Consider the following 27028-nt stretch of genomic DNA (forward strand, 5'->3'; position numbering starts at 1 on the left):
CATATTTTATTGCGTGTGTGCATCTGCCTGCTCTGTCATTGTGGATAGGGATGAGGAGATGTAAAGCAGTGCCTCCAAACCCCACAAGAGGTTGGGGTCCACTTTGCAAATGTCGGATGAGCAATCTGCTTCCTTGTGGACTGTCTATTAGGCGTCATGATCAAGTTCCACATACATTTTCTTTTACACACACTGCTCCTATTTGGCAAGCGTATGCTTCGTAGAAGTTGTGAGAGACATTCAAAGACAGACAATCAACCTGAGAGGAAGTGAGGTGGGAAGAAAGAGACAGAGGGGGCATTCTAGTACCGCTCCCTTTTTTAGTTTTCTCTTGTCAGGATTTGAGTGACAGGTCAGCTTTCTGCAGGGAGACGCAGTGCTCACAAACACACTGTTGCGAGCCACTGAGCAGCTGTTCAGTCTGACGTGGGCTTATCACCGCACAGCTACATCGAGGAAATGGAAAAAAGTGTGATGCTCAATAATTGAGGTATTTATAGAGGTGTCTCCGACGATTTCCCAGGTACATTGGTTTAAGCGTCTTCTATTAGCAAGGGCTTACAGTACATTAGTTACACGTACCACGGGGATTCTGTATGCATGTTGAGGCAGAGCTTAAGCTAAACACAGGTGAGACCATAATATTTACGAAGCTCACCGGATGAAGTTCACCCCCAACCTAATCCTTAAATCTAAAGTAAACTGACGACTGCAATCCCCCATATCATATATTGCTGTACATATACCACCTAGTGTATGATACATGCAGTATGAACCTAACCACTATCTTTCTCTTTTCTTTTTTTCCTCATGCAGGCCTTTTTGCACAGAATCCGACAAACTGCCGAAGAGCAACAGTGTCTGTCGCCTGAGCATGTCAAGGTAAATATAGCCGCCCATTAAAAACTATCCTAATGATGCTTTGACAAAAATTACTATGCATAAAATATTTTTTACAAAATGTGGCGAGGCCCTACGGGCCCTCGTCCAAATAAGTGCACTATATAGGGAATAGGATGACATTTCAGACGCACCCTCTCTCTGCAACCACAGATCCTGTTCTCCAACATTGAGTCAATCCTGGACGTTCACAGAGAGGTGCTGTCTGCAGTGGAGGCCAGCCTGCACCCGGAGCCACAGCCAGGGCATTCCCTCGGACAAGTCTTCCTCCAGTTTGTGAGTGACACACACTTCCATGCACACACACGCTTGCAGTGCACATATATATGGACACAGAGACCGGCTTGAGCATAAACGCCCAGCTACGCTCTGACGCTACTTCTCACACCCTATCCACTGTTTCAATGACCTGCAGTTAGGATAAAAGATCAAAACTGATGGGAAAGTGGCCTTTGACAACTTTCATATAATAATATACACACAATCCACTCCCTCTCTTCCTCCCTCGCTAATTCCCCCATCCCGCTCCCCCCTCCCCTCGAAAAAGCCTGCATCCTGTCAGCCAGAAAGACCCCTCTATCCGTTCCTCGCCAACCCCATGCAAGGCCCCTGTCACTTGCATCCCCTTCAGCAGATTGCTTTCCTCCCTCCGTCCCTCCGTCCCTCAGTTCCCGACACCCCCCTCCCCCCTTTTGAACTCGTTTGGCCCTTGGGAACAACAAAGAGCTGCCTGTGTCGGGGGAAGAGATGGTGTGTCAGTCATCAATGGGACAATGGCGGAACTAGTTGCTCTTGCGCACACACAGACACATGGACACACACGCAGAGACACGCATCCACACACATACACACTTAGGGGACTTTGTAGAGCGAGGAATTAGCTTGAGGATTGTCACCTGACAGAAAGCACATTGTAAAGGGTGTTTGTTCAAACAGAAAGCTCCTGTAGTCAAACTAAAACTATCAATATTTTATTGATTGAAAGGATGTTGAGAGTAGCCTCCTCAAGGAGGTGGTAACCAAGCTTTGTTTTCTAATTGGACTACTATACTGTAGAATACTCCAATCAAGAGCTCTCAGAATAAGTTGTGTGGGTGTAGTGGGGAGAATCTTCACATGGCCACTGGCATTGTAGCTCCGTATTCATTACAGGGCTCTCTGTCTGTGACCTCTCTCTCCTTCAACACCGACACCTCTCGCCCAATCAATTGCTCCCGTTTGGTGCACTCCGCCTCCTGCCCTTGACCCCAGTGACAGCAGACACCCCTGCTGAGATCTGATTAACCCCCAGCATTGTTCTGCTGTCAATCAAAGCCAGAGAAATACATCCTGATTCTCCTCTTATCTCTCTCAAGCTCTGTCTATTCCAATGTTGCTTAGATCACACTATAACCCAGCATTGTTGAGCGGGCCATTCACTGTCAATCACAATCGCAGCATACAGATTCTCCTCTCTCTGAAGATCTGTCTTATTTCAGTGTTGCTCAGAGGCCACAGTATAAACCAGCACAATGGCTTGATTCCAATTCAAAAGCATACTCCCAGTGCCTGATAAAGCTTACATTCATCAAAGGGAGAGAGGAAGTGAGAGTGGAAAATTGGATTGGAATCCAGCCTATAGTAGCCAGTGGGCCTCAAATATCACCCGCCACCATGTTGACTTTTAAGGCGTGCATGTTGTTGAATCATTGGGGGGTGTTCAACGACCGGCAGACTAAACCAAACCTGGGTAGAACCTTTGGCTGACGTTTGAACCATGTTGGCGTGAGGAGGAGGATTACACAAACCTACCCCCAAAAAACTACTAGAGAATGTTAATTCGGAAGGATACAGATGTCAATATTTGCTCTATTTCTGGGCTGTCCCCTGACCAAGGCCTCTTTCTCCCAAGCTAACAGTCATCATATTATGGCCCTTCTTAAATAGACTCATTATGCTTTGACACTCCTATTTGCCCTGTGTTTGTTATTGCCCCTCTTATCCTGCTGAAATTCCACTGATGGAAAAGGAAGAAAACCAAGTGTTTATCAAAGACACAAACACACTCTTTGAGCTATTCTGAGCACAAGTGGAGCCCAGTTTCTTCAAGGCTGACCTGGCTTTGGAATTGTACAGGTCACATTCAGGAACTTAAAGAAATGCCCATAAGGTAAGCTTATAGATGGATTAATGTTCACTTTTAGAAGTCCTTAAAGGTCCAATGCTGCTGTATTTATCTCAATATCAAATCATTTCTGGGTAACAATTAAGTACCTTGCTGTGATATTTTTTGGATATTTTTTTTACCAGTGTAATTTAAAACAGAAACAAAAAATTGCAAGAAGTTTGCTTGGACTGTCTGAGTGGGGAGGGGGAAACTTAAAATGAGCTGTTATTGGCTGAGAGGTATGGAACACTTTCGTATTGGTCTATTAACCCATTTACCGCCTGGTGATATCACCAGGCAGGCCAAAACGTAATTCCACCAAAACAGGCTGAAAAACAGTCTTTTTTTCAAAAGGCTCTTACACTAAATGCATAATCATCCTTTTAACATTATTATTCCAACCTCATGGTGTGGAATGAATATATATTTATTATTGAACCTTTATTTAACTAGGCAAGTCAGTTAAGAACAAATTCTTATTTACAATGATAACCTACCCCGGCCAAACCCTCCCCTAACCCGGACGACCACATCACAGCCCGATCACAGCCGGTTGTGTTACAGCCCAAATCAAATTTTATTGGTCACATACACATGGTTAGCAGATGTTATTGCGAGTGTAGTGAAATGCTTATGCTTCTAGATCCGACATAGCAGCTGTATCTAACAGGTAATATCTAACAGTTCCACAACAAAACCTAATATCTAACAAATTCCACAACAAAACCTAATACACACAATCTAGTAAAGGAATGGGATAAGAATATATACAGTGCCTTGCGAAAGTATTCGGCCCCCTTGAACTTTGCGACCTTTTGCCACATTTCAGGCTTCAAACATAAAGATATAAAACTGTATTTTTTTGTGAAGAATCAACAACAAGTGGGACACCATCATGAAGTGGAACGACATTTATTGGATATTTCAAACTTTTTTAACAAATCAAAAACTGAAAAATTGGGCGTGCAAAATTATTCAGCCCCCTTAAGTTAATACTTTGTAGCGCCACCTTTTGCTGCGATTACAGCTGTAAGTCGCTTGGGGTATGTCTCTATCAGTTTTGCACATCGAGAGACATTTTTCCCATTCCTCCTTGCAAAACAGCTCGAGCTCAGTGAGGTTGGATGGAGAGCATTTGTGAACAGCAGTTTTCAGTTCTTTCCACAGATTCTCGATTTGATTCAGGTCGGAACTTTGACTTTGCCATTCTAACACCTGGATATGTTTATTTTTGAACCATTCCATTGTAGATTTTGCTTTATGTTTTGGATCATTGTCTTGTTGGAAGACAAATCTCCGTCCCAGTCTCAGGTCTTTTGCAGACTCCATCAGGTTAACTCCCAGAATGGTCCTGTATTTGGCTCCATCCATCTTCCCATCAATTTTAACCATCTTCCCTGTCCCTGCTGAAGAAAAGCAGGCCCAAACCATGATGCTGCCACCACCATGTTTGACAGTGGGGATGGTGTGTTCAGCTGTGTTGCTTTTAGGCCAAACATAACGTTTTGAATTGTTGCCAAAAAGTTCAATTTTGGTTTCATCTGACCAGAACACCTTCTTCCACATGTTTGGTGTGTCTCCCAGGTGGCTTGTGGCAAACTTTAAACAACACTTTTTATGGATATCTTTAAGAAATGGCTTTCTTCTTGCCACTCTTCCATAAAGGCCAGATTTGTGCAATATACGACTGATTGTTGTCCTATGGACAGAGTCTCCCACCTCAGCTGTAGATCTCTGCAGTTCATCCAGAGTGATCATGGGCCTCTTGGCTGCATCTCTGATCAGTTTTCTCCTTGTATGAGCTGAAAGTTTAGAGGGACGGCCAGGTCTTGGTAGATTTGCAGTGGTCTGATACTCCTTCCATTTCAATATTATCGCTTGCACAGTGCTCCTTGGGATGTTTAAAGCTTGGGAAATATTTTTGTATCCAAATCCGGCTTTAAACTTCTTCACAACAGTATCTCAGACCTGCCTGGTGTGTTCCTTGTTCTTCATGATGCTCTCTGCGCTTTTAACGGACCTCTGAGACTATCACAGTGCAGGTGCATTTATACGGAGACTTGATTACACACAGGTGGATTGTATTTATCATCATTAGTCATTTAGGTCAACATTGGATCATTCAGAGACCCTCACTGAACTTCTGGAGAGAGTTTGCTGCACTGAAAGTAAAGGGGCTGAATAATTTTGCACGCCCAATTTTTCAGTTTTTGATTTGTTAAAAAAGTTTGAAATATCCAATATGTCGTTCTACTTCATGATTGTGTCCCACTTGTTGTTGATTCTTCACAAAAAAATACAGTTTTATATCTTTATGTTTGAAGCCTGAAATGTGGCAAAAGGTCGCAAAGTTCAAGGGGGCCGAATACTTTCGCAAGGCACTGTAAGTATAAAATATATGGATGAGCAATGACAGAGTGGCTAAGATGCAATAGATAGTGAAGGATACAGTATACATTATACACATATGAGATGAGTAACGCAAGATATGTAAACATTATTAAAGTGACCATTTATTATAGTGGCCAGTGATATGAAGTTTGTAGGTAGGCAGCCACCTCTCTGTGCTAGTGGTGGCTGTTTAACAATCTGATGACCTTGAGATTGAAAAACAGCTTCAATCTCTCTGTCCCAGCTTTGATGCACCTGTACTGACCTCGCCTTCTGGATTGAAGCGGGGTGAATAGGCAGTGGCTCAGGTGGTTATTGTCATTGATTATCTTTTTAGCCTTCCTGTGACATCGGGTGCTGTAGGTGTCCTGGAGGGCAGGTAGTTTGCCCCCGGTGATGCATTGTGCAGACCGCGCTTCCCTCTGGAGAGCCTTTTGGTTGTGGGCGGTGCAGTTGCCGTTCCAGGCTGTGATACAGCCCGACAGAATGCTCTCAATTGTGCACCTGTAAAAGTTAGTGAGGGTTTTGGGTGACAAACCAAATTTCTTCATCCTCCTGAGGTTGAAGAGGCTCTGTTGCGCCTTCTTCACCACACGGTCTGTGTGGGTGGACCATTTCAGTTTGTTGGTGATATGAACACAGAAGAACAAAAACTTTCCACCTTCTCCACTGCTGCCCTGTCGATGTGGATAGGGGGGTGCTCCCTCTGCTGTTTCCTGAAGTCTACGATCAACTCTTTTGTTTTGCTGACATTGAGTGAGAGGTTATTTTCCTGACACCACACTCTGAGGGCCCTCACCACCTCCTCCTCCCTGTAGGCTGTCTCGTCGTTGTATGTAATCAAGCCTAACACTGTTTTGTCGTCTGCAAATTTGATGATTGAGTTGGTGTGCATGGCCACGCAGTCATGGGTGAACAGGGAATACAGGAGGGGGCTGAGAACGCACCCTTGTGGGGCCCCAGTGTTGAGGATCAGCGGAGTGGAGATGTTTCCTACCTTCACCTGGGGGTGGCCTGTCAGGAAGTCCAGGACCCAGTTGCACAGGGCAGGGTCGAGACCTAGGCCCTCCAGCTTGATGATGAGTTTGGAGGTGTAGTCAATGAACAGCATTCTTACATAGGTATTCCTCTTGTCCAGATGGGATAGGGCAGTGTGCAGTGTGATCGCGATTGCATCGTCTGTGGACCTATTGGGGGGTTAAGAAAATTGAAGTGCGTGTAGGGTGGAGGTGATATGATCCTTGACTATTCTCTCTAAGCACTTCATGATGACAGAAGTGAGTGCTACGGGGCGATAGTCATTTAGTTCAGTTACCTTAGCTTTCTTGGGAACAGGAACTACAGACCCCTGGGATTGAACCGGGGTCTGTAGTGACGCCTCTTGCACTGAGATGCAGTGCCTTAGACCGCTGCACCACTCGGGAGCCCATATATACAGGGCCCTCGGAAAGTACTCAGACCCCTTGACTTTTTCCACATTTTGTTACGTTACAGCCTTATTCTAAAAGGGATTATATAAAACATTTTAAACTCTTCCTAGAGCTGGACACCCGGCCAAACTGAGCAATCGTGGTAAAAGGAGAAGGGTCACTCTGACAGAGCTCTAGAGTTCCTCTGTGGAGATGGGAGAACCTTCCAGAAGGACAATCATCTCTGCAGTACTCTACCAATCAGGCCTTTATGGGAGATTGGCCAGATGGAAGCCACTCCTCAGTTAAATGAACATGGCAAACTACAAATGGGCTGTCAAAAGTCAACTAATGACTCTCAGACCATGAGAAACAAGATTCTCTGGTCTGATGAAACCAAGATTGAACTCCTTGGACTGAATGCCAAGCGTCACGTCTTGAGGAAACCTGGCACCATCCATATGGTGGTGGCATCATCATGCTATGGGAATGTTTTTCAGCGGCAGGGACTGGGAGACTAGTCAGGATCAAGGCAAAGATGAATGGAGCAAAGTACAGAGATCCTTGATGAAAACCTGCTCCATAGCGCTCAGGACCTCAGGCGAATGTTCACCTTCCATCAGGACAATGACCATAAGCACAGAGCAAAGACAACTCAAGAGTGGCTTCGGGACAAGTCTTTGAATGTCCATGAGTGGCCCGGACTTGAACCCAATCGAACATCTCTGGATAGACCTGAAAATAGCTGTGCAGTGACGCTCTCCCATCCAACCTGACAGAGCTTGAGAAGAATGGGAGAAACTCCCCAAATACAGGTGTGCCAAGCTTGTAGCGTTATACCCAAGAAGACTATGCTGTAATCACTGCCAAAGGTGCTTCAACCAATTACTGAGTAAAGGGTCTGAAAACGTATGTAAATGTCATATTTAAATAGTTTATTTTTAATAAATTAGGAAAAAGGTCAACCTGTTTTTGCTTTGTTGTTATGGGGTATTGTGTGTAGATTGAGATTTAATCCATTTTAGAATAAGGCTATAATGTAACAAAATGTGTAAAAAGTCAAGGGGTCTGAATACTTTCCGAATGCATTGTATATGTATGTGTTATATATATTTATTTTTATAACACACAGGAAATCTAGTTTGACTGCACTGGGCCTTTAGGAAGTTCTGTTCTAAGCCTAGTAGTAGTCTAAGAGGGTCAAAGACGTTTCATGGTCTTAACTTTCTTGTGATGTTCCATGGAAACTCAGTCAATAAATGTTGATTGTTATGATGAGGTGGCCATGAGCTTAGAAGTTTGGTATTTTCGCTGTACTGCAGCGCCAGCTGTGCCATCAGAGTCCTGGGTTCGCGCCCAGGCTCTGTCGTAACCGGCCGCGACCGGGAGGTCCGTGGGGCGACGCACAATTGGCCTAGCGTCGCCCGGGTTAGGGAGGGCTTGGTCGGTAGGGGTTTCCTTGTCTCATCGCGCACCAGCGACTCCTGTGGCGGGCTGGGCGCAGTGTACGCTAGCCAAGGTGGCCAGGTGCACGGTGTTTCCTCCGGCGCATTGGTGCGGCTGGCTTCCGGGTTGGATGTGCGCTGTGTTAAAGAAGCAGCGGCTTGGTTGGTTGTGTATCGGAGGACGCATGACTTTCAACCTTCGTCTCTCCCGAGCCCGTACGGGAGTTGTAGCGATGAGACAAGATAGTAGCTACTACAACAATTGGATACTACGAAATTGGGGAGAAAAAGGGGTAAAATTCAAAAAAAAAAAACAAAAAAAAAATATTTGGTATTTTAAGCATTGCATCAGAAAAGTTGAATGCAAGTGTCCGGGAAGACATGCACGCACACTCACTCTCTCTCTCACACACACCAGGTTTCCGTTTTCCGGTAATAGCCGGCTTTTGGCCAAAACTTCTTTTGAGAAAAGCCAATAAATTAAATTGGCACCGGACAAATGTCCAGGATTAAGAAAAAAAAATCCCATTGCGAAATAATGCTTTTTAGTCTATTCATTGATGGAAAAGGCAGTCGATGTAAATACATGTGTAAAACGGCATCATCTCAAACAGGCTTCATCAGCGGGTCACACAAGTGGGCTGGAGGCAGTAGGCTATCCAAAATATACTTGTTTGAAACCGGAACGTTTTAATAGATATTATGAGGCATGTCTTGCCTTGATTTAAAGTAAGATATTAGATCTCCTCTCTTTCAAAATTCGTAATGGAAATGTATTTTAATCTCACTTCTTTTTGACATCAGTGTTTTCCCGCTAATTGCATTATTGAATGAACATTTGCGCCGAGTTTACTGCCTTGTGTGCATGGCTGCGTGTATAATGTGACGGATAAAAAAAGGTTAAACTGTTTTTTTAAGCTAAACGTTCTGATCTGTTACATCAGACCTTTTTTTTTTTAATGTAGCCTAGGGCTACTAGTTGTATGAATGTGGGATCTACCTTCCCACAATTGTCCCAGAGTCTGTTTGGAATAGGCTCTTTTTTTTCTCTCAACAAACTAACCAATAGAATAGGTCAACTTTTCTACTATGGAGTATAGTAGATTGACATAGGCTAGTGATTTTGCTGTTCGTAAGGCTACTTGTCTTGAGTTTTTTTAATTCGTTTTTTCTGTTGGTGTTTCACACCATATACTGGGCTAGCTGTTGCTCCCGGTGATGCCTCGGACTTTGTTGCCCTGCCAGCCAGCGGCTTTGTCTGTGTGTGACAGTGGAGCCCTGGGCTACGCTATCCCTCTGTTGCTTCGCCGTTTACAGCCGCCAAACACGGTGACACACTTTGAATCTACCCTCGTCATGGGAACCGGAGAGATTGCTGAACGTACTGTAATGTTACATACAAGCCAGATTAGTTCTCTCTTCTTGCTGCGTTGCCATGTGGACCTGACGCATGCATGAGAGGAGGTGGAGGATGGATGGCTAGACTAGTCTGTAGCGGCATGGCCTCTTGAGGTTGACTTTGATATACTGTTTCCAAAGAGCTGTGAGAGTCGACATTTAGAATGGGGAGAGGAGAGCAAGAGGGAGACACTGAGACCAATGGTGCACCTGGTAGAGATTGTTACCCTGTGAACCTTTTATGGTGCTTGGCCCCATCAGTTTTACAGTGACCTCGTGTATTTAACGTTGGATGCCTGATAGAAATGCTACGCAGCATTCTTACCTCATGCTCAATATTTGAAGATTCAAAAACAAACTTAACAGCATCAAAGGAGTGACTCAGTGCCTCCTATATTGATCTGCCTTTTAAGTCGCTACCTAAAATGCACACGTCCAGCTTTTCAGAGAGAGCGAGTGTAGCGTTTCTCTGAAGGTTGTGAGGATATGCTAGCCTCGCAGGCACGAGCTAAGATTTCACTTCCTGCCGCTGTTTCGGGTGACCGCAGCACAGTTTTGGTTACAGTACCAACCAGAGCAGAGTGAGGAGGCCCTACACTGAAGCTGGTTTCACTTCCTAATGACTTGAAGGCCTATATATCGGGTTTTGGGCTGAAGCCTACATTTAAATTCTGAGGAATAGATTCCTTAGGCCTATATGTTGTCTCTAGTGGTGGGTAAATAATGCATTGAACCTATGCGCATAGCTATCATATAACTAAGTGATCATGAGGAAAGTCTTCAGTGGCTAAACCTATACAGTGCAGTATATCCACATAACAATGTCAGTGTGAATAGAGGAAGTTCAGAGGGCTTTCTCAGTTCAATATTTACCCAAATAAGGAAAGCACATCTCATCAGAATTGTAATCTTAATTGTTTGGAATTATGTGTATAGGAGTTGATCTTCAATTCAACTGATGTTGCGACATTATCACTAGATATCTGTGTTTGACTAAAAGTTGTTCTGTTCCAGAATATTCAATGCCAAGTTTTTCTATTCGGATCAGATCAGGTTTCTGAATTGTGTTTCTTCCATCTTTCAGAAGGGGCGGTTCTCGGTGTATGGGGAGTACTGCAGTAACCACGAGAAAGCCCTGCGGCTGCTGATGGAGCTCAACAAGATCCCCGAAATCAGGACCTTCCTCCTGGTGAGGATCTTACCGCTGACACCAACTCTCACCGTCTTTTTACATATCTCATTCTCTCTGAAGAAAAATAATCTTCTCTTCCTCTTATCTATTCTTCCTCCCATTCTATTCCTCTTACACCATGCTCTCTCCCTCTTCCTTGACCACCTCTTCTTGTCCACCTCTTCCTCCCACTTTCTCCCTTATCCTCTTCCCCTGTGTCATCATTTTCCACCTCTGTCCCAATCACCATCCTTCTCTCTATCCTCTTCATAATGTCACATCTTCTGTTTACATGTTTATGTTTGTTATAAAAAATAACAGGTATTAGAAAAAGGTCGCTCTGGCAAACTCACGACGTAACCACAGGGTCGTTTTGTCACCAGATGTCCAGCTGTTTCCTTGTTTTGACAACCCTTCTTGCCCCTCAACAATGAACACAGGAACTGCCTTTGATTGCGCTTCCTAAGATGATGTCATGGTTGGTGTGAGCTGTCCAGCTGCGGTACATTGGCACGGCTGGCTGGAAGATCTGAGCCTTGTTGACACCGATGTGTTTCCTCCGTCTCATTATTGACTGACCTGAACTTGTTCTAGTTGAGTTCTGTACATTCTATCCCAGGCTGCTAGTGGAACATCACATGGGGGGGTAAATCCGTACTTTCACAAGTCAAATGCATTGATGTCAATGGGAGACTAAGATACATTTGACATATGTGGATGTTAGGATTCTCCCCATACATCTCAACTTTTAGCGGAATGACCCTTTAAGCTACAAGTCTGAACTCCACAGGTTGAAGCTGTAGGCTGGTTTCAACCCAAAATGCATGGTAGTCCACAGTGCTTTTTGTGGATGATGTGGAGTGAGGGAATTAGGAATGTGGTGTAGTCAGTTGATGAACTCTGGCATGGAGACGATGCCTTCTGTAATCGCAGGGAGCCTGGAGGCTTGATGAATAATCACATTTGGATGTAAGCTTTGCATTAATTAGTCATGATTTATAAATGCAAATCGTTATTAGTATTATAATGATATTTGAGGGTGGTGCGGCATGAAGAGCCATCGGTGCATCTGTTTCCTCTCTTGAATTTCGTTCCATTTCCATGTTTTTGCGGTATTTGAGCTGATATTTCCATGTTAATTGACAAGCACTGAATATGTACGCCGTCTCTCTCTACACGGACATCAAAACAAAGCTGTACAGCTGAGAGGAGTAAAGTGAAAGTATGCTGAAAGGAGGTCAAAGAGAAGCTCTCGGAGGGAGTTTGGCTGCAGGCACACTGATGGAAATAAGGTTCAGATTAGAAGACTAGAGAAAGAGAGAGAGGGGTGGAGAAGGGGATTGCGTCAGGATTGCCAAGCCGGCTGGAATCTGTGGAATCACACAATTTTGCAGTAAGTTTTTGCGCTCCTCTCCTCCCCCCAGCCCCCAAGCGTAAGCTTCAACCAAAAAACTGCATGAGCACAACACTGCTGTTTCTTCTCAGAGTGCCTTATGAAGTTGAAAGTGGTGGAATGTGATTTCAAATGAAATATGTGCACTATACCGACCAATGATGTGCTTTCTGTTTTCTACACCAAAGTATTTTCATGCGGCGTATCTAGTTTGGCCTTTGATCTTGTGGTGAATGCTGCTCATGCTTGCCCTCTGGGACTTCACATTTGACAGACCTGGTTACTGGAAATAAAGCACAGAGAAGGGAACCCACCAGCTTTGTCTCTCGCTCTCGCGCTCTCTCTCGCTCTCTCTCTCGCTCTCTCTCGCTCTCTCTCGCTCTCTCTCGCTCTCTCTCGTTCTCTCTCGTGCTCTCTCGCTCTCTCGCTCTCTCTCACTCTCATCTGAAGAACCCTCAGTAGGGTTTCACCACCAAACTGATTTCTTGGGTACATTTTTCAAAGCATGACTTTAGTTCCAGTTTGCCACCCGATCCCCATTGAGGCTGTTAATGCAACACTGAAGACATGCTGTGGTGTTCTGGATTTAGCTTCTTGCACTCAACCAATTCACATCATCATTTTAGTGGGGTTACCAACTTACATTTCTAGAAGAATCACAAACAAGATGGAGGATGTGTCATAGGCCATAGATGTCCCTGTTTGATAAATGACAGTTTTGTTAACATCTGTGTCTTGTTTGTGTTCCAGCACTGTATGCTGCTGGGAGGGAAGAAGAGCACAGACATTCCCCTGGAGGGGTACCTGCTATCGCCCATTCAGAGGATCTGCAAGTACCCCCTCCTATTGAAGGTAAGGCCCTTGGATCCGAGGAGAATGACACAAGCGCATACACGAACATAAACACACACGTTCCGACCTTGTCTGCCATACTCCTACCACGCACAATATTTTATTTTCCACCCCATGTCCAATTTCTCCCTTTTTTCCAACTTCTCCACAAAACTCTATCCGCACTCTCCGTCCCACCACTTCATCCTCACTATCCTATGTCCGACCTCCACGCTCCCCCCTCCAGCCTAACATTCCCCCAGTACTCTGTTCATCCATCATCCCGCAATCTTAACTGACCTCTCCACTTCTAAATGCAACTCTATCCACCGTTGACTCTGCAGAATACTGTTGAGATGATTCCTAATAATGAGCATTATCAATGGCTGTTTTATATACTGTAGTTCTACTGAAGACGTCTTGACTTTGGCTTTAACCCGTTAATGACCTGACCAAGTGACCACTCTACTCGCCTCTCCCCCGCCTCTAGGAGCTGCTGAAGCGGACACCCAAGAAGCACGCGGACTACCCTGCGGTGGAGGAGGCCCTGCAGGCCATGAAGGCAGTGTGCTCCAACATCAACGAGACCAAGAGGCAGATGGAGAAACTGGAGGCCCTGGAGCAGCTGCAGTCGCACATCGAGGGCTGGGAGGTGAGGGATTCTATTCTATTCTACTCTAGACCATGGCTAGGATGCACCCTATAGGTCACCATTGAGGGGAGGGGAGGAGGAGAAAAGTACTGAAAGGTGAAAAGAGGGGGAGAGACGTGTGCGTTTAAAGATGAGCGGCGCGACAGAAGGGTGGGGGGTCAGAGAGCGAGAGGAGGGAGGGAAGGGGTGCTAGAAAGATGAGAGAAGTGTGCGATAAAGATGAGAGGAAGGAGAGATGGAGAGGGGTGGGAGGTGAGAATAAAGATTGAGAGAGGAGAAGTAAGAGAGAGAGAGGATAGTTAGGAGGGCGAGGGAGCAGAACGGTTCTCCTTTATATAGAAATGGTTTGAATGACAGGAAAGAGACGGAAAAGGGAAGCTCAGAGTTTAGATTTGTCAATGGTTTACACACACACACATACACACACTGTCCTCCTCATTGACTCAGTCACGGCTGTGGCGAAAAAGCTTAGGCCAGTTTTTGAGAGTCCACTAAATACTGAGCACCACTTCATTTTCTGTGACAGTAAAACCCTCCTCCAGCTTCCCCCAGATTACCAGTGTGCACAGGGCACAGACAGGTCTTGGGAGCGGAGCAGAGTGCCCAGTGCGTTTTTCACGCCTCCCTCACCCTCCACAACAGAGCCCTTGTCCCCTGACTCTCCTCAGGCCCCCTGGGCCCCGGAGAGGACAATCTGCCCGCTCAGGAGCCATGGGAAGGCCAAAGGGCACCCTGCCCAATCGGCAGAGCCCGATGAGGCAGGGCCTAGTCTCACGCGGGACCCTTTGAGGAAAAAGCGAGGGCCTCACAATGGCATCCTACACACACACACACACATACACTCAAAGCCTGCCAAGATTTGCCTCGCTCTGACGAAATATGCCACCGTTTCACCCCTGCTATTGTCTGTCAAAAATGTGACAAAACAAGAGACTGTTGTGTGTTTAACAAGGATAAACGATGTGGGGGAAAAATTACACCATGTCGTCTGTTCCTTCCACAGATCAATCAGACTTGTCTTGATATAGGATTGTTATTGGCATTTTTGTTTAATGACTCTCATTTGATTCCAGCCACTGATGTGGGGGCAGTTGGACATCTGTTTTTGGGATTGGTTCTCTGATTCACTTTACGTTGACCCCTAGAGGTGAAAACATATCTGAGAGTGAATGAGTATTGGGACATAGAGCCTCTGTCTACTCACTCTGTATCACAGTCAGTCCTCATGAAAGACAATACCCCTCTCCCTACCTACTTCCCTCTCTTTAGCCCATTATTCCTACTCTCTCCACTCCTCCACTCTCCAGTGTCATCACTGCTCCACTCTCCAGTGTAATCACCTCGGCACTCCTCCACTCTCCAGTGTAATCACCTCGGCACTCCTCCACTCTCCAGTGTAATCACCTCTCCACTCTCCAGTGTAATCACCTCTCCACTCTCCAGTGTAATCACCTCTCCACTGCTCCACTCTCCAGTGTAATCACCTCTCCACTGCTCCACTCTCCAGTGTAATCACCTCTCCACTCCTCCACTCTCCAGTGTCATCACTGCTCCACTCTCCAGTGTAATCACCTCTCCACTCCTCCACTCTCCAGTGTAATCACCTCGGCACTCCTCCACTCTCCAGTGTAATCACCTCTCCACTCCTCCACTCTCCAGTGTAATCACCTCTCCACTGCTCCACTCTCCAGTGTAATCACTGCTCCACTCTCCAGTGTAATCACTGCTCCACTCTCCAGTGTAATCACTGCTCCACTCTCCAGTGTAATCACTGCTCCACTCTCCAGTGTAATCACTGCTCCACTCTCCAGTGTAATCACTGCTCCACTCTCCAGTGTAATCACCGCTCCACTCTCCAGTGTAATCACTGCTCCACTCTCCAGTGTAATCACCGCTCCACTCTCCAGTGTAATCACCGCTCCACTCTCCAGTGTAATCACCTCTCCACTCCTCCACTCTCAGTGTAATCACCTCTCCACCGCTCCACTCTCCAGTGTAATCACCGCTCCACTCTCCAGTGTAATCACTGCTCCACTCTCCAGTGTAATCACCGCTCCACTCTCCAGTGTAATCACCGCTCCACTCCTCCACTCTCAGTGTAATCACCTCTCCACCGCTCCACTCTCCAGTGTAATCACCGCTCCACTCCAGTGTAATCACCGCTCCACTCCAGTGTAATCACCGCTCCACTCCAGTGTAATCACCGCTCCACTCTCCAGTGTAATCACCGCTCCACTCTCCAGTGTAATCACCTCTCCACTACTCCACTCTGTGTAATCATCTCTCCACTGCTCCACTCTGTGTAATCATCTCTCCACTGCTCCACTCTCCTGTGTAATCATCTCTCCACTTCTCCACTCTCCAGTGTAATCGCCTCTCCACTCTCCAGTGTAATCGCCTCTCCACTCTCCAGTGTAATCGCCTCTCCACTCTCCAGTGTAATCGCCTCTCCACTCTCCAGTGTAATCGCCTCTCCACTCTCCAGTGTAATCGCCGCTCCACTCTCCAGTGTAATCACCTCTCCACTCCTCCACTCTCAGTGTAATCAATGCTCTACTCTCATTGTAATCACCTCTCCACTGCTCCACTCTCAGTGTAATCACTGCTCCACTCTCAGTGTAATCACCTCTCCACTGCTCCACTCTCCAGTGTAATCATCTCTCCACTGCTCCACTCTCCAGTGTAATCACTCTCTCCACTCTCCAGTGTAATCACCTCTCCACTCTTCCACTCTCCAGTGTAATCACTTCTCCACTCTCCATTGTAATCGCCTCTCCACTCTCCATTGTAATCGCCTCTCCACTCTCCAGTGTAATTGCCTCTCCACTCTCCAGTGTAATCGCCTCTCCACTCTCCAGTGTAATCGCCTCTCCACTCTCCAGTGTAATCGCCTCTCCAGTGTAATCGCCTCTCCAGTGTAATCGCCTCTCCAGTGTAATCGCCTCTCCAGTGTAATCGCCTCTCCAGTGTAATCGCCTCTCCAGTGTAATCGCCTCTCCAGTGTAATCGCCTCTCCAGTGTAATCGCCTCTCCAGTGTAATCGCCTCTCCAGTGTAATCGCCTCTCCAGTGTAATCGCCTCTCCAGTGTAATCGCCGCTCCACTCTCCAGTGTAATCGCCGCTCCACTCTCCAGTGTAATCACTGCTCCACTCTCCAGTGTAATCGCCGCTCCAGTGTAATCGCCGCTCCAGTGTAATCGCCGCTCCACTCTCCAGTGTAATCGCCGCTCCACTGCTCCACTCTCCAGTGTAATCACTTCTCCAGTGTAACCACTCTCTCCACTCTCCAGTGTAACCACTCTCTCCAGTGTAACCACTCTCCAGTGTAATCACCTCTCCACTCCTCCACTCTCCAGTGTAATCACCTCTCCACTCCTCCACTCTCCAGTGTAATCACCTCTCCACTCCTCCACTCTCCAGTGTAATCACCTCTCCACTCCTCCACTCTCCAGTGTAATCACCTCTCCAGTGTAATCACCTCTCCAGTGTAATCGCCTCTCCAGTGTAATCGCCTCTCCAGTGTAATCGCCTCTCCAGTGTAATCGCCTCTCCAGTGTAATCGCCTCTCCAGTGTAATCGCCTCTCCAGTGTAATCGCCTCTCCAGTGTAATCGCCTCTCCAGTGTAATCGCCTCTCCAGTGTAATCGCCTCTCCAGTGTAATCGCCGCTCCAGTGTAATCGCCGCTCCAGTGTAATCGCCGCTCCAGTGTAATCGCCGCTCCAGTGTAATCGCCGCTCCAGTGTAATCGCCGCTCCAGTGTAATCGCCGCTCCAGTGTAATCGCCGCTCCAGTGTAATCGCCGCTCCAGTGTAATCGCCGCTCCAGTGTAATCGCCGCTCCACTCTCCAGTGTAATCGCCGCTCCACTGCTCCACTCTCCAGTGTAATCGCCGCTCCAGTGTAACCACTCTCTCCACTCTCCAGTGTAACCACTCTCTCCAGTGTAACCACTCTCCAGTGTAATCACCTCTCCACTCCTCCACTCTCCAGTGTAATCACCTCTCCACTCCTCCACTCTCCAGTGTAATCACCTCTCCACTCCTCCACTCTCCAGTGTAATCACCTCTCCACTCCTCCACTCTCCAGTGTAATCACCTCTCCAGTGTAATCGCCTCTCCAGTGTAATCGCCTCTCCAGTGTAATCGCCTCTCCAGTGTAATCGCCTCTCCAGTGTAATCGCCTCTCCAGTGTAATCGCCTCTCCAGTGTAATCGCCTCTCCAGTGTAATCGCCTCTCCAGTGTAATCGCCTCTCCAGTGTAATCGCCGCTCTACTCTCCAGTGTAATCGCCGCTCCACTCTCCAGTGTAATCGCCGCTCCACTCTCCAGTGTAATCGCCGCTCCACTCTCCAGTGTAATCACTGCTCCACTCTCCAGTGTAATCACTGCTCCACTCTCCAGTGTAATCGCCGCTCCAGTGTAATCGCCGCTCCAGTGTAATCGCCGCTCCAGTGTAATCGCCGCTCCAGTGTAATCGCCGCTCCACTCTCCAGTGTAATCACTTCTCCAGTGTAACCACTCTCTCCACTCTCCAGTGTAACCACTCTCTCCAGTGTAACCACTCTCCAGTGTAATCACCTCTCCACTCCTCCACTCTCCAGTGTAATCACCTCTCCACTCCTCCACTCTCCAGTGTAATCACCTTTCCACTCCTCCACTCTCCAGTGTAATCACCTCTCCACTCCTCCACTCTCCAGTGTAATCACCTCTCCACTCATAATGGGGAGGTAATAGTGCAGAATCGGGGCTCAGACGCATTAGCTTTGCTCTAATAAACAGACAGCCCTCCTGCTTCCACCACACCTCCTTCTGTCATCCTCTATCCATTCCTCCATCCCGCCTTCCTGCACAGTTAAACATGGAATTTGATCGATCGGGTGAAATGTAAAACCGTCTGCTAGGCCGACTGGAATGCACCTGACCTACAAGAGTGAGGATAATCTTGTTTTTCGGGTGGAGCTATGCGCGTCTGTCAGAGATGTAGTGGGCAGAGGAATCAATTATGGATGGTAGTGGGGGTCTGGTTTTGGGCGGCTACAGTGGTTTGCTCTCAATGACATCAAAGAGACAGTTACATTTGGTAAAGTCCAACCATAAAAGAGTGTTTGGTGTCTCTACCAAAAATGGGGGTGGGGCAGGAGATCCAGAGTCCACACATGGGCACGCTTAGTTCCGGTTGATTTAGATTGGTGCGTTCCATTGAACAATGATGTTTTGTTATGGCTACGTGTATGGCATGAATGTATCCATGCACATGCACTCTATATTACCAATTATTACTTTACGAGGCATGTGTGTGGTTAATTGCAATGGTGTAGGTTTGATTGAATTCCTGTCTGAAATGGCACCCTATTCCCTATATAGTGCATTACCTTGTGATCAGAGGCCAAAGGGGAGGTCCCATATGGCTCTGGTCTAAAGTAATGCACTATATATGTAATGGTGCCATTTCTGAAACACCCCCATCCATAATTAATGTCACAGCTAGAATCCCATAGGTCAACCTTAAGGAATCCCTTTAGGTTTCTTGTTTACAATGAGCTAATGTAAAACCCTGCAAATACAGCTTTAAAAATGACTTCATCTAATGACTAAATAGTGACTCACTGACAAAGTCGTGGCCTAGGATCGTTAAAAGGTTTTAATTGGCTCTCGTACCTTGCGGTGTGAGTTGACGTCCATGCGTACTTGATGACGTCAACCAGCAATATGTACCCCCCCCCCCCCCCCCCCCCCGACTAGGCTAAAACGGAAAACCTAATGAATTATGAAACGAGATGAATCTTTCAATTAAGAACTTGCGTCAGATCGTATATATAGAAGGGACAGTGTTTGTGTGCATGCTCATACATGTGACTACATACATTTTGGCTGTGGCTGCAGAGGAGAAGGAGTCCACGGAGTGCACGGTCAACTCACGTTTTACCATCCAGATTCGAGCAACACTTCACATGAAGTACCCTGCCACTAAACTGTCATTACAGTGGCTTTCCACCGGTCATAACGCGAGTCCCAACACTGCCATGACATTACATATCAGGGAAGCGTTGGGAAATGCCTGGAATGCTTCACATGTTACGTCTCAGCTCACCGTACGAGTGGTATGTGGCTTGCAGGGGAAAATAAACAGGCTTTGTCTTAAGTCTGACCAGATGTCCCTTTGGGACCCAGAGCTGGCACTATTTAAACAAAATCTTGTTTCCTCCCCATTTTAGACTAGTTTCCTCCAGTTCAGTTCAGTTCGGGAGCCAGTTGGAAACTTGTCTAACCACTGTGGGATGAAGAACAGTGCACAGCTGACTTTTGTCTTGTGTTAAGGGTCACTGGCAAAGTTTAGGGAAGGACTGTTGTATACACTATTGTTCGGTTGTATAACAGTAGGAGTGAGGGTGTCGTCTGTTGTTCATTCCATCCTATTAGCACAATGAAACTATTAGTTTAGTATAAACCGAATCCAATGTCATCTGATGTGTGAATTCTCACAGCTGCAATTTGTTGTTCGACTGGGGTTGTGCACTCTGAAGGTAAACACATGCTGTGTAAAATAGAATCATTGTTATAGACACACGTACACACACAAATAACCCCCCCCCCCCCCCCCCCACACACACACACACACACACTTCAAGTTGAGAGATGACAACAGGCACCAGCGGTTAACTGCCGTCCTTTCTTGACTGTCCCCAGGGCACCAATCTGACTGACATCTGCACCGAGCTGCTGCTCCACGGTAACCTGCTCAAGATCTCAGCCGGCAACATCCAGGAGAGAGTCTTCTTCCTGTTCGACAACCTCTTGGTCTACTGCAAGAGGAAGTCCAGGTGAGAACGAGGGAGGGAGGAGATGTAGGGAAGGGGGGGATGGGGGAGGGAAAGCAGGGGAGGTTGTGAGGGGGTGAATCAGCGAGATGGTGGAGAGGTAAGTGGCAGGAATGAGCACAACGTGTGTTCATTCAGTGGCAGAAAGAAGCCAGACATGGAAAAACCGAGTGAATCCCCAAATCCTGTTTTGTGTAGTGTGTACCAAGCTCATTTTACAAACAATCAAAACAAGTCCACCTAACGTTGTGTGTGTACGTGCGTGCACGTGCTTCAGGACTGTGAAGTTGTTTTTAAAATGTATTTAGTTATAAATATTTTTAGCAACATTTTATTTTTTTCTGTGCAGAAAAAACAAACCATTTTTCACAAATTTCTGTTCAATTTCCTAGGGTTTCTGGGAAGAAGTCCACCAAAAGGACCAAGTCCATCAACGGTCCCCTGTACCTGTTCCGAGGAAGAATCAACACCGAGGTGATGGAGGTGGAAAACGTCGAGGACGGAACAGGTTTGTGCCAGTCTCACCAGTCTTCATATACTGTACAGTGCTGTGAAAAGGTATTTTGTCCCCTTTCTGTCGTCCAGGTCCTGAGGCAGCACAGCATCCCCAAACCATCACACTACCACCACCACGCTTGACAGTTTTAAGGTTCTTACTGTTGAACGCAATGTTTGGTTTTCGCCAGGCATAATGGCGACCCATGTCGTCTTTGTAAACTCAGGTTCCCTTTATCGAATATTACGCTTTGGTTGAAGCTCTGATAACATTCAGTATTAAAAATGTGCAAAAATAGAGAAAATCAGAAGGAGGGCAAATACTTTTTCACCACACTGTAGGAACATCATCCTGCTATTCACCCCTCCATTTATTCATTCATACAATCATCCCTTGCTCTAATCATTCATCCATGTTTAGTCATTTATCACATTTGTCCTCCATCAGTTGATCATTGAATTTTCTTTCTATTTATGTGGGATTAACTCTCTAAAGGTCTGGCTGACGTAAAATCCTAAACGAATTACACAGATCTATTCTATCTATGCTACAGTGTTACATTTTTAATGCTTCAAAAACTAGATAATGAATTCACTGATGGAGTAGGTGATACAAATCTGACGAGCGCTAATAGTTTGGGTGTAACTATAAAATCTTGCATAGGTTTCTCACACTTTGAACGACTAACGGTAGATAGGGAGGTTAAATGGATTTGACGAGTGCTTGCTCGCGGTGATAATGTCTTACATTGGTTCGGGCAGGATGCACAACCTGTGTTTCTCACCTTTGAACTTCTGGGATAGCTGCTGCTGCAGGAACTGGAACTTACCAACTTACCACACTGTTCTGCTCATTTTGCTCTAGCGATTTGTTGCACACTAGCCTGTTTTTGCAAGACCTGGGTTAAAGTAGTATTTGAAATGTTTTAAATATTTTAGCTTTGCTTGATTGAGTTTACCAGGCTCATAGAAACAATAAAATTGTCCCAAAACTGCCAACCCCACATATCTTGCATTCCAGGCAGGCTCAAGCAAACATTCAAAGTATTTGAAAGATTTCAAGTACTATTCGAACCCAGGTCTGATTTTGTTTTCTCATGTAGCTCTTGCTTTAGGGCCTTAGGGGTAGAAATGCACTTCTTCCTCTCACATGCCTCCTTTCTGTGCCCCGGGGCTGTTGCCTATCGCCTGGTACGTTCAGAGGTAACCACAAAGAAAAATATGTTCTCTCTGTGTTTCTCAGAGAGACAATATAACCTAATAGTGACACTAAGGTCATGTGCCATTTTTACACTGCCAGTTGTATGTGTCTAACTTGGATGTGTCTAAGGGTATTAATGTGTTGATTTGTAGCATTGTAGAAGCCCTGAAATATCTGTGCTTTTTATACCGTTCAGTTGACAATTTTAAAGCAGGGCTCTCTAACCCTGTTCCTGGAGAGCTACCCTCCTGTAGGTTTTAACTCTAACCCTGTTCCTGGAGAGCTACCCTCCTGTAGGTTTTAACTCCAACCCTGTTCCTGGAGAGCTAACCTCCTGTAGGTTTTCACTCCAACCCTGTTCCTGGAGAGCTACCCTCCTGTAGGTTTTCACTCCAACCCTGTTCCTGGAGAGCTACCCTCCTGTAGGTTTTCACTCCAACCCTGTTCCTGGAGAGCTACCCTCCTGTAGGTTTTCACTCCAACCCTGTTCCTGGAGAGCTACCCTCCTGTAGGTTTTCACTCCAACCCTGTTCCTGGAGAGCTACCATCCTGTAGGTTTTAACTCTAACCCTGTTCCTGGAGAGCTACCCTCCTGTAGGTTTTCACTCCAACACCAGTTGTAACTAACCTGGTTCAGTTTATCAACCAGCTAATTATTAGATCAGGTGTGCTAGATTAGGGCTGGAGTTTGAACCTACTGGTCGGTAGCTCTCCAGGAACAGGGTTGGAGAGCCTTGATTTAAAGTAATATGTTTAGAGTAATAAGGATATTGAATGAATCTGTTTGAATGAGATTTGTAGTTTGTCTTGTCGGGCCTGTGTTCTTCCACTGAAGAGCACAACCTTGAAATGCTCTGACGGTAGGTTTCCCATTCACACGAAGAGCAATTCAACGAGTGTTTTGGCGTGAATGCATTCATCACACTCAGATGAATGCAACAACATTACCCTCCTCCCACGTCCACTATTGTTTGATACACGCACACCTAGACACCATTAGCCCTTTTTTTTATTTTTATGCTTCCTCCCCCCTCGGGGCCAGGTGGTTTCACATCTATTTATATGACCTTTTAACATTACACTAATGTACTTCCATTACCCCCAGTCCATTCATTATGCATTACAGTCACCTAGAGCCAAAGAGCTGGTCAAATTGGAATGGAGCTGAGAGGAGAGGGAGACAAAGAGAGGGAATGCGAGGGCGGAAGCAAGACGGACCTTTCTGTCGAGTCAGCGGAAAGATGTCTTTTACTAGTCAGTTATTGTTTGTTATTTTAATTAGCAGTACTTACAGTCTGATGGATATTTGAACTCTGAGGTATTTCAAGGACAAGTGAAGCTTGAGAGTGTTGTGGCTGGGCTGTATTACCTTCCCAGTTACTTCTGAGGTCAACACGAGTTCATGAACACTGCATGTTTTATCCCCAAGGAAAGCTAATACAGTATTCATATCAATGTCCATCAACAGCATTGAGGTTAAATGTAATAAAGGTTATTTCTAGAAGAGGAGTCACATGTCGGGTGTGTACCATGGTCCGTTAATTGTTTTTTTACCTCTTGTTTTAGCCGACTACCACAGCAACAACTACACGGTGACCAACGGCTGGAAGATCCACAACACGGCCAAGAACAAGTGGTTTGTCTGCATGGCCAAGAACTCGGAGGACAAGCAGAAGTGGCTCGACGCCATCTTGAGGGAACGAGAGCAGAGAGAGAGTGAGTTTAACAAAAAAGGGGCATGTCCTCGCTTTTGGAGCCCTGCTCCCACCTCCCTTGAGAATGTAAGGCTATCATGTTTTCCGATTGTGCTCTACTTTCTGACCTCATAGACTTCTACAGTATCTCAACAACGCTATGCTATGGTGAGCTAACACAATTAAGGTTCAGATAAATAAATGGTTAGCTTTGCAAGAGGTTACAAATGGAGTCCCTCTGTTGTGAGGGATCATACAATATGCATGCAAATGAATGCCTCACTAGGACGGTTGTGGTATGCTTATGGTATGTGGATTATGGTATGTCTCTCTCTCTCTGGCTTTTGTTTTATAAATACATAAAGATTGTGGTATAAGGACCTAGAACTTTAATACCAAATGAATGCAGATGAACAGTCTGGAGTTTACCATTCAAAAGAAAGAGCCAGCCGCCTCTTACCATGCAGTACGAGATCCATGTTTGCTAATCAACACTCCCGAGAGGAGAACACACTCTATACAACAGTTCATTCACAAACAATCTCAAGATGCGCTAAAAACAGAATCTTCGATCCAGCAAGAGCCTGAAATAGAACAGCCAGTAGCAGCTTGCCAGAAACGGCAGCTCACTAGAGAGTATTGCAACACAGTCCCGGTCACGGGTTGTTGTCAGTCTGTGACACCACTCTGTTCTCTCTCTGTTTTGTCTACCCATCTATACCGTGGCATGAAAATGAGGCCCCGTAACACACTTTGTATGCCGTTTCGCGACTTGGTGTGGAGTGATTGCAGACATTTGGCATGAATTAGCAGCTTGGGAGCAGTTTTCATGAACTGTGCAATTTAATAGTGTGTTCAAATCGAGTCACACCCAAAACATCCTGGCACTGGAATAAAATGATCTTTTGGTCCTCTCTAAAAAAAAGAATGGCACTAAAATACCTCTTTCTCTAGTTAAAATGTGCTATTTGCGGTAGTGTTTGACTACACATTGAAAACATGTATTTTGGGGAAGATGGATTATTTGTTCAAAACGTCATTGTAAGCCGAGCACTCTTACTCCTCTTGTTTAATGACTTTGCCTCCACCCCCCCCCCCCCTCTTTTGACTTCTAAAGTGTCTCCACATGAGGAGTAAGGACACCTGTTCAGCACTGGCCACCTGTCTTTTTGTTTGCGTGCGCATTGGGGCGGGCTAATAAAGCTTGAAAGGCTTTTACTGACTTCTGTGCCTGTAGGCATGGTGACACCTGATAGCATTGGAGGCAGAAATCACCACTGCTTCCCACCCAAGCTGTAAGTGTATGGGAAGGATTCAACTTAAACAGCTGAGGGGTTTTGAACGTTCAACCATACCTGTGTTCTAGCTGTTTACAAAAACTGTAGCTTTACTATTGCAAATATAGCAAATGAGCCTTCCACATGGACTTGTGCGAGCGGTCACCTGGTCCTGTGGCTAAAATGAAGACGTGGAGCTTTGCAGAGTACCAAGGGCCATGTTGGGTATTGGGTTACGGCAGTCGGAAATTGACCTGAGGCTAACAGATGCCAGATCAGTCACAGTGCAGCCAACCCCCCCCCCCCCCCCCAACCACCAACCTGGCCCACATCTGGAAGGCTTGACCACATCCCTTTCATCCCCGTTTCACTATTGATACCTAACCCATTGTTGAATCCCAGTTTCCACCAGCACACCTCTTTTAAATGTACCCCTGTTTTGCCATTGCACTGGCTTTAGTCGGCATTTTGGTTGTGGCCCCTTTTTAAATACTCCCAAGACAGATCCATTATTATTGCCCTGCCGGCTGGATGGGGCTGGGATCGTCTTATCAGTGTTTTCTTGGAGGCTGAGGGGAAATGAGTGGGCTAACATGTTAGCCTGTTTGCCTGTGCCAGTGAGAGTGGGAAGAGGGGGCCTCTGGACAGGCTCTGACAGCTGGACCAGCAGGCCAGGGCCGGGGGCCCCTTGCACCAGGACCAGACCCCATTCTGTTCAATGACTCTTTGTTTGAATCCACTCCAGCTGCTGTCAAGTGTAATCCAACCCCACCTTCATCAGCGGCACCCAGCTCTGGCACCCCCGCAAATTTTGTTGGAATTGTCTGAGTCCCACGGTTTAACAGGACCGAGAGGCTGACAATGGAGTTGAGTTAGTCAGAGAGCCTGGTGATGGAGCTCCAAAGTTCAGAGAGCCCAACAGTGTAGTTTAGCAGCTAACTGAGCTCCACTGTGGAGTTAAGCCAGTCAGAGAGCCACAGTGACGCTCCAAAGTTCAGTTAGCCCCACAGTGGAGTTAAGCTGCTCAGAGAGCCCCATGTTGGAGTTACGGTTTAGAAGCTCTATGAGCATGCTGGACCTTCAAAGGGCTCAACATCAACAGACTAGTTTTGAATTGTCTGTACATATTTGTCATCATTTAACATATTTCTCACTCAAGGGTGTTGCAGCTTGGTAAACACAACTGCTGCTCTACACTAAAGATAAAGAACTCTGTGGCGTCACAGTACATTAGCAGGCGACACAGTACATTGTTCTAGACCTGGACAGACTAACTTCTGGCTTTCCCTCCATAGGAGGCGACAGATGCGAGCCGCCATGCTCCGTTCCTCTCCTACCCCTGTACCGTGTCAGAAACCCCAACGGGACCCTACAGGCAGGGGCATTGTGTCTTCTCACAGCCCCGTGACAGGCTCTTCCCCCCCGGGGGCTGAAACGCATAGATGTCTGAGGGCAGACTGGAGGAAATGGAGTCCCTCAGGGCTCGGTGTTGGGCCCTCTTTTGTTTTTGCTGGCACTGTGGGACAATAGCTGCTGCCCCCCCCCCCCCCCATACCAGCCAGAGTGTCAGACATGTGAATCAGCATGATGTCTTAGGCAGTGAGAGGAATGATCTGTAGTCTTTATCTCTCTCTCTCTCACACACACTCATACACATTCTCGGACCACACAGTTTATCGTTACCCCTAGACTCACTGTTGGGTTAGAAATATATTAATAACAGTTTATAGTCAACTCAGGCTTTCGATAATGAACGTCATATGCAAAATGCTTTGGTGTCTGACCCCTTGAGTGTTTGTCTGTTGCAG

General features: G+C 46.3%; 1 protein-coding gene across 1 annotated transcript in view; it reads left to right on the forward strand.

The window, feature by feature from the left end:
• Window positions 1-27028, forward strand: part of LOC139416423 (phosphatidylinositol 3,4,5-trisphosphate-dependent Rac exchanger 1 protein-like) — a 116476-nt gene that overhangs the window by 22247 nt on the left and 67201 nt on the right. Inside the window, exons 2-9 of the mRNA XM_071165021.1 lie at window positions 817-882; window positions 1054-1176; window positions 10774-10878; window positions 13004-13105; window positions 13575-13736; window positions 20423-20556; window positions 20946-21061; window positions 23816-23965. Coding sequence (XP_071021122.1) covers window positions 817-882; window positions 1054-1176; window positions 10774-10878; window positions 13004-13105; window positions 13575-13736; window positions 20423-20556; window positions 20946-21061; window positions 23816-23965 — 958 coding nt within the window. The remainder of the gene's footprint in view (window positions 1-816; window positions 883-1053; window positions 1177-10773; window positions 10879-13003; window positions 13106-13574; window positions 13737-20422; window positions 20557-20945; window positions 21062-23815; window positions 23966-27028) is intronic.

The sequence above is a fragment of the Oncorhynchus clarkii genome, chromosome 9, assembly GCF_045791955.1.
Source record: "Oncorhynchus clarkii lewisi isolate Uvic-CL-2024 chromosome 9, UVic_Ocla_1.0, whole genome shotgun sequence".
Taxonomy (NCBI): domain Eukaryota; kingdom Metazoa; phylum Chordata; class Actinopteri; order Salmoniformes; family Salmonidae; genus Oncorhynchus; species Oncorhynchus clarkii.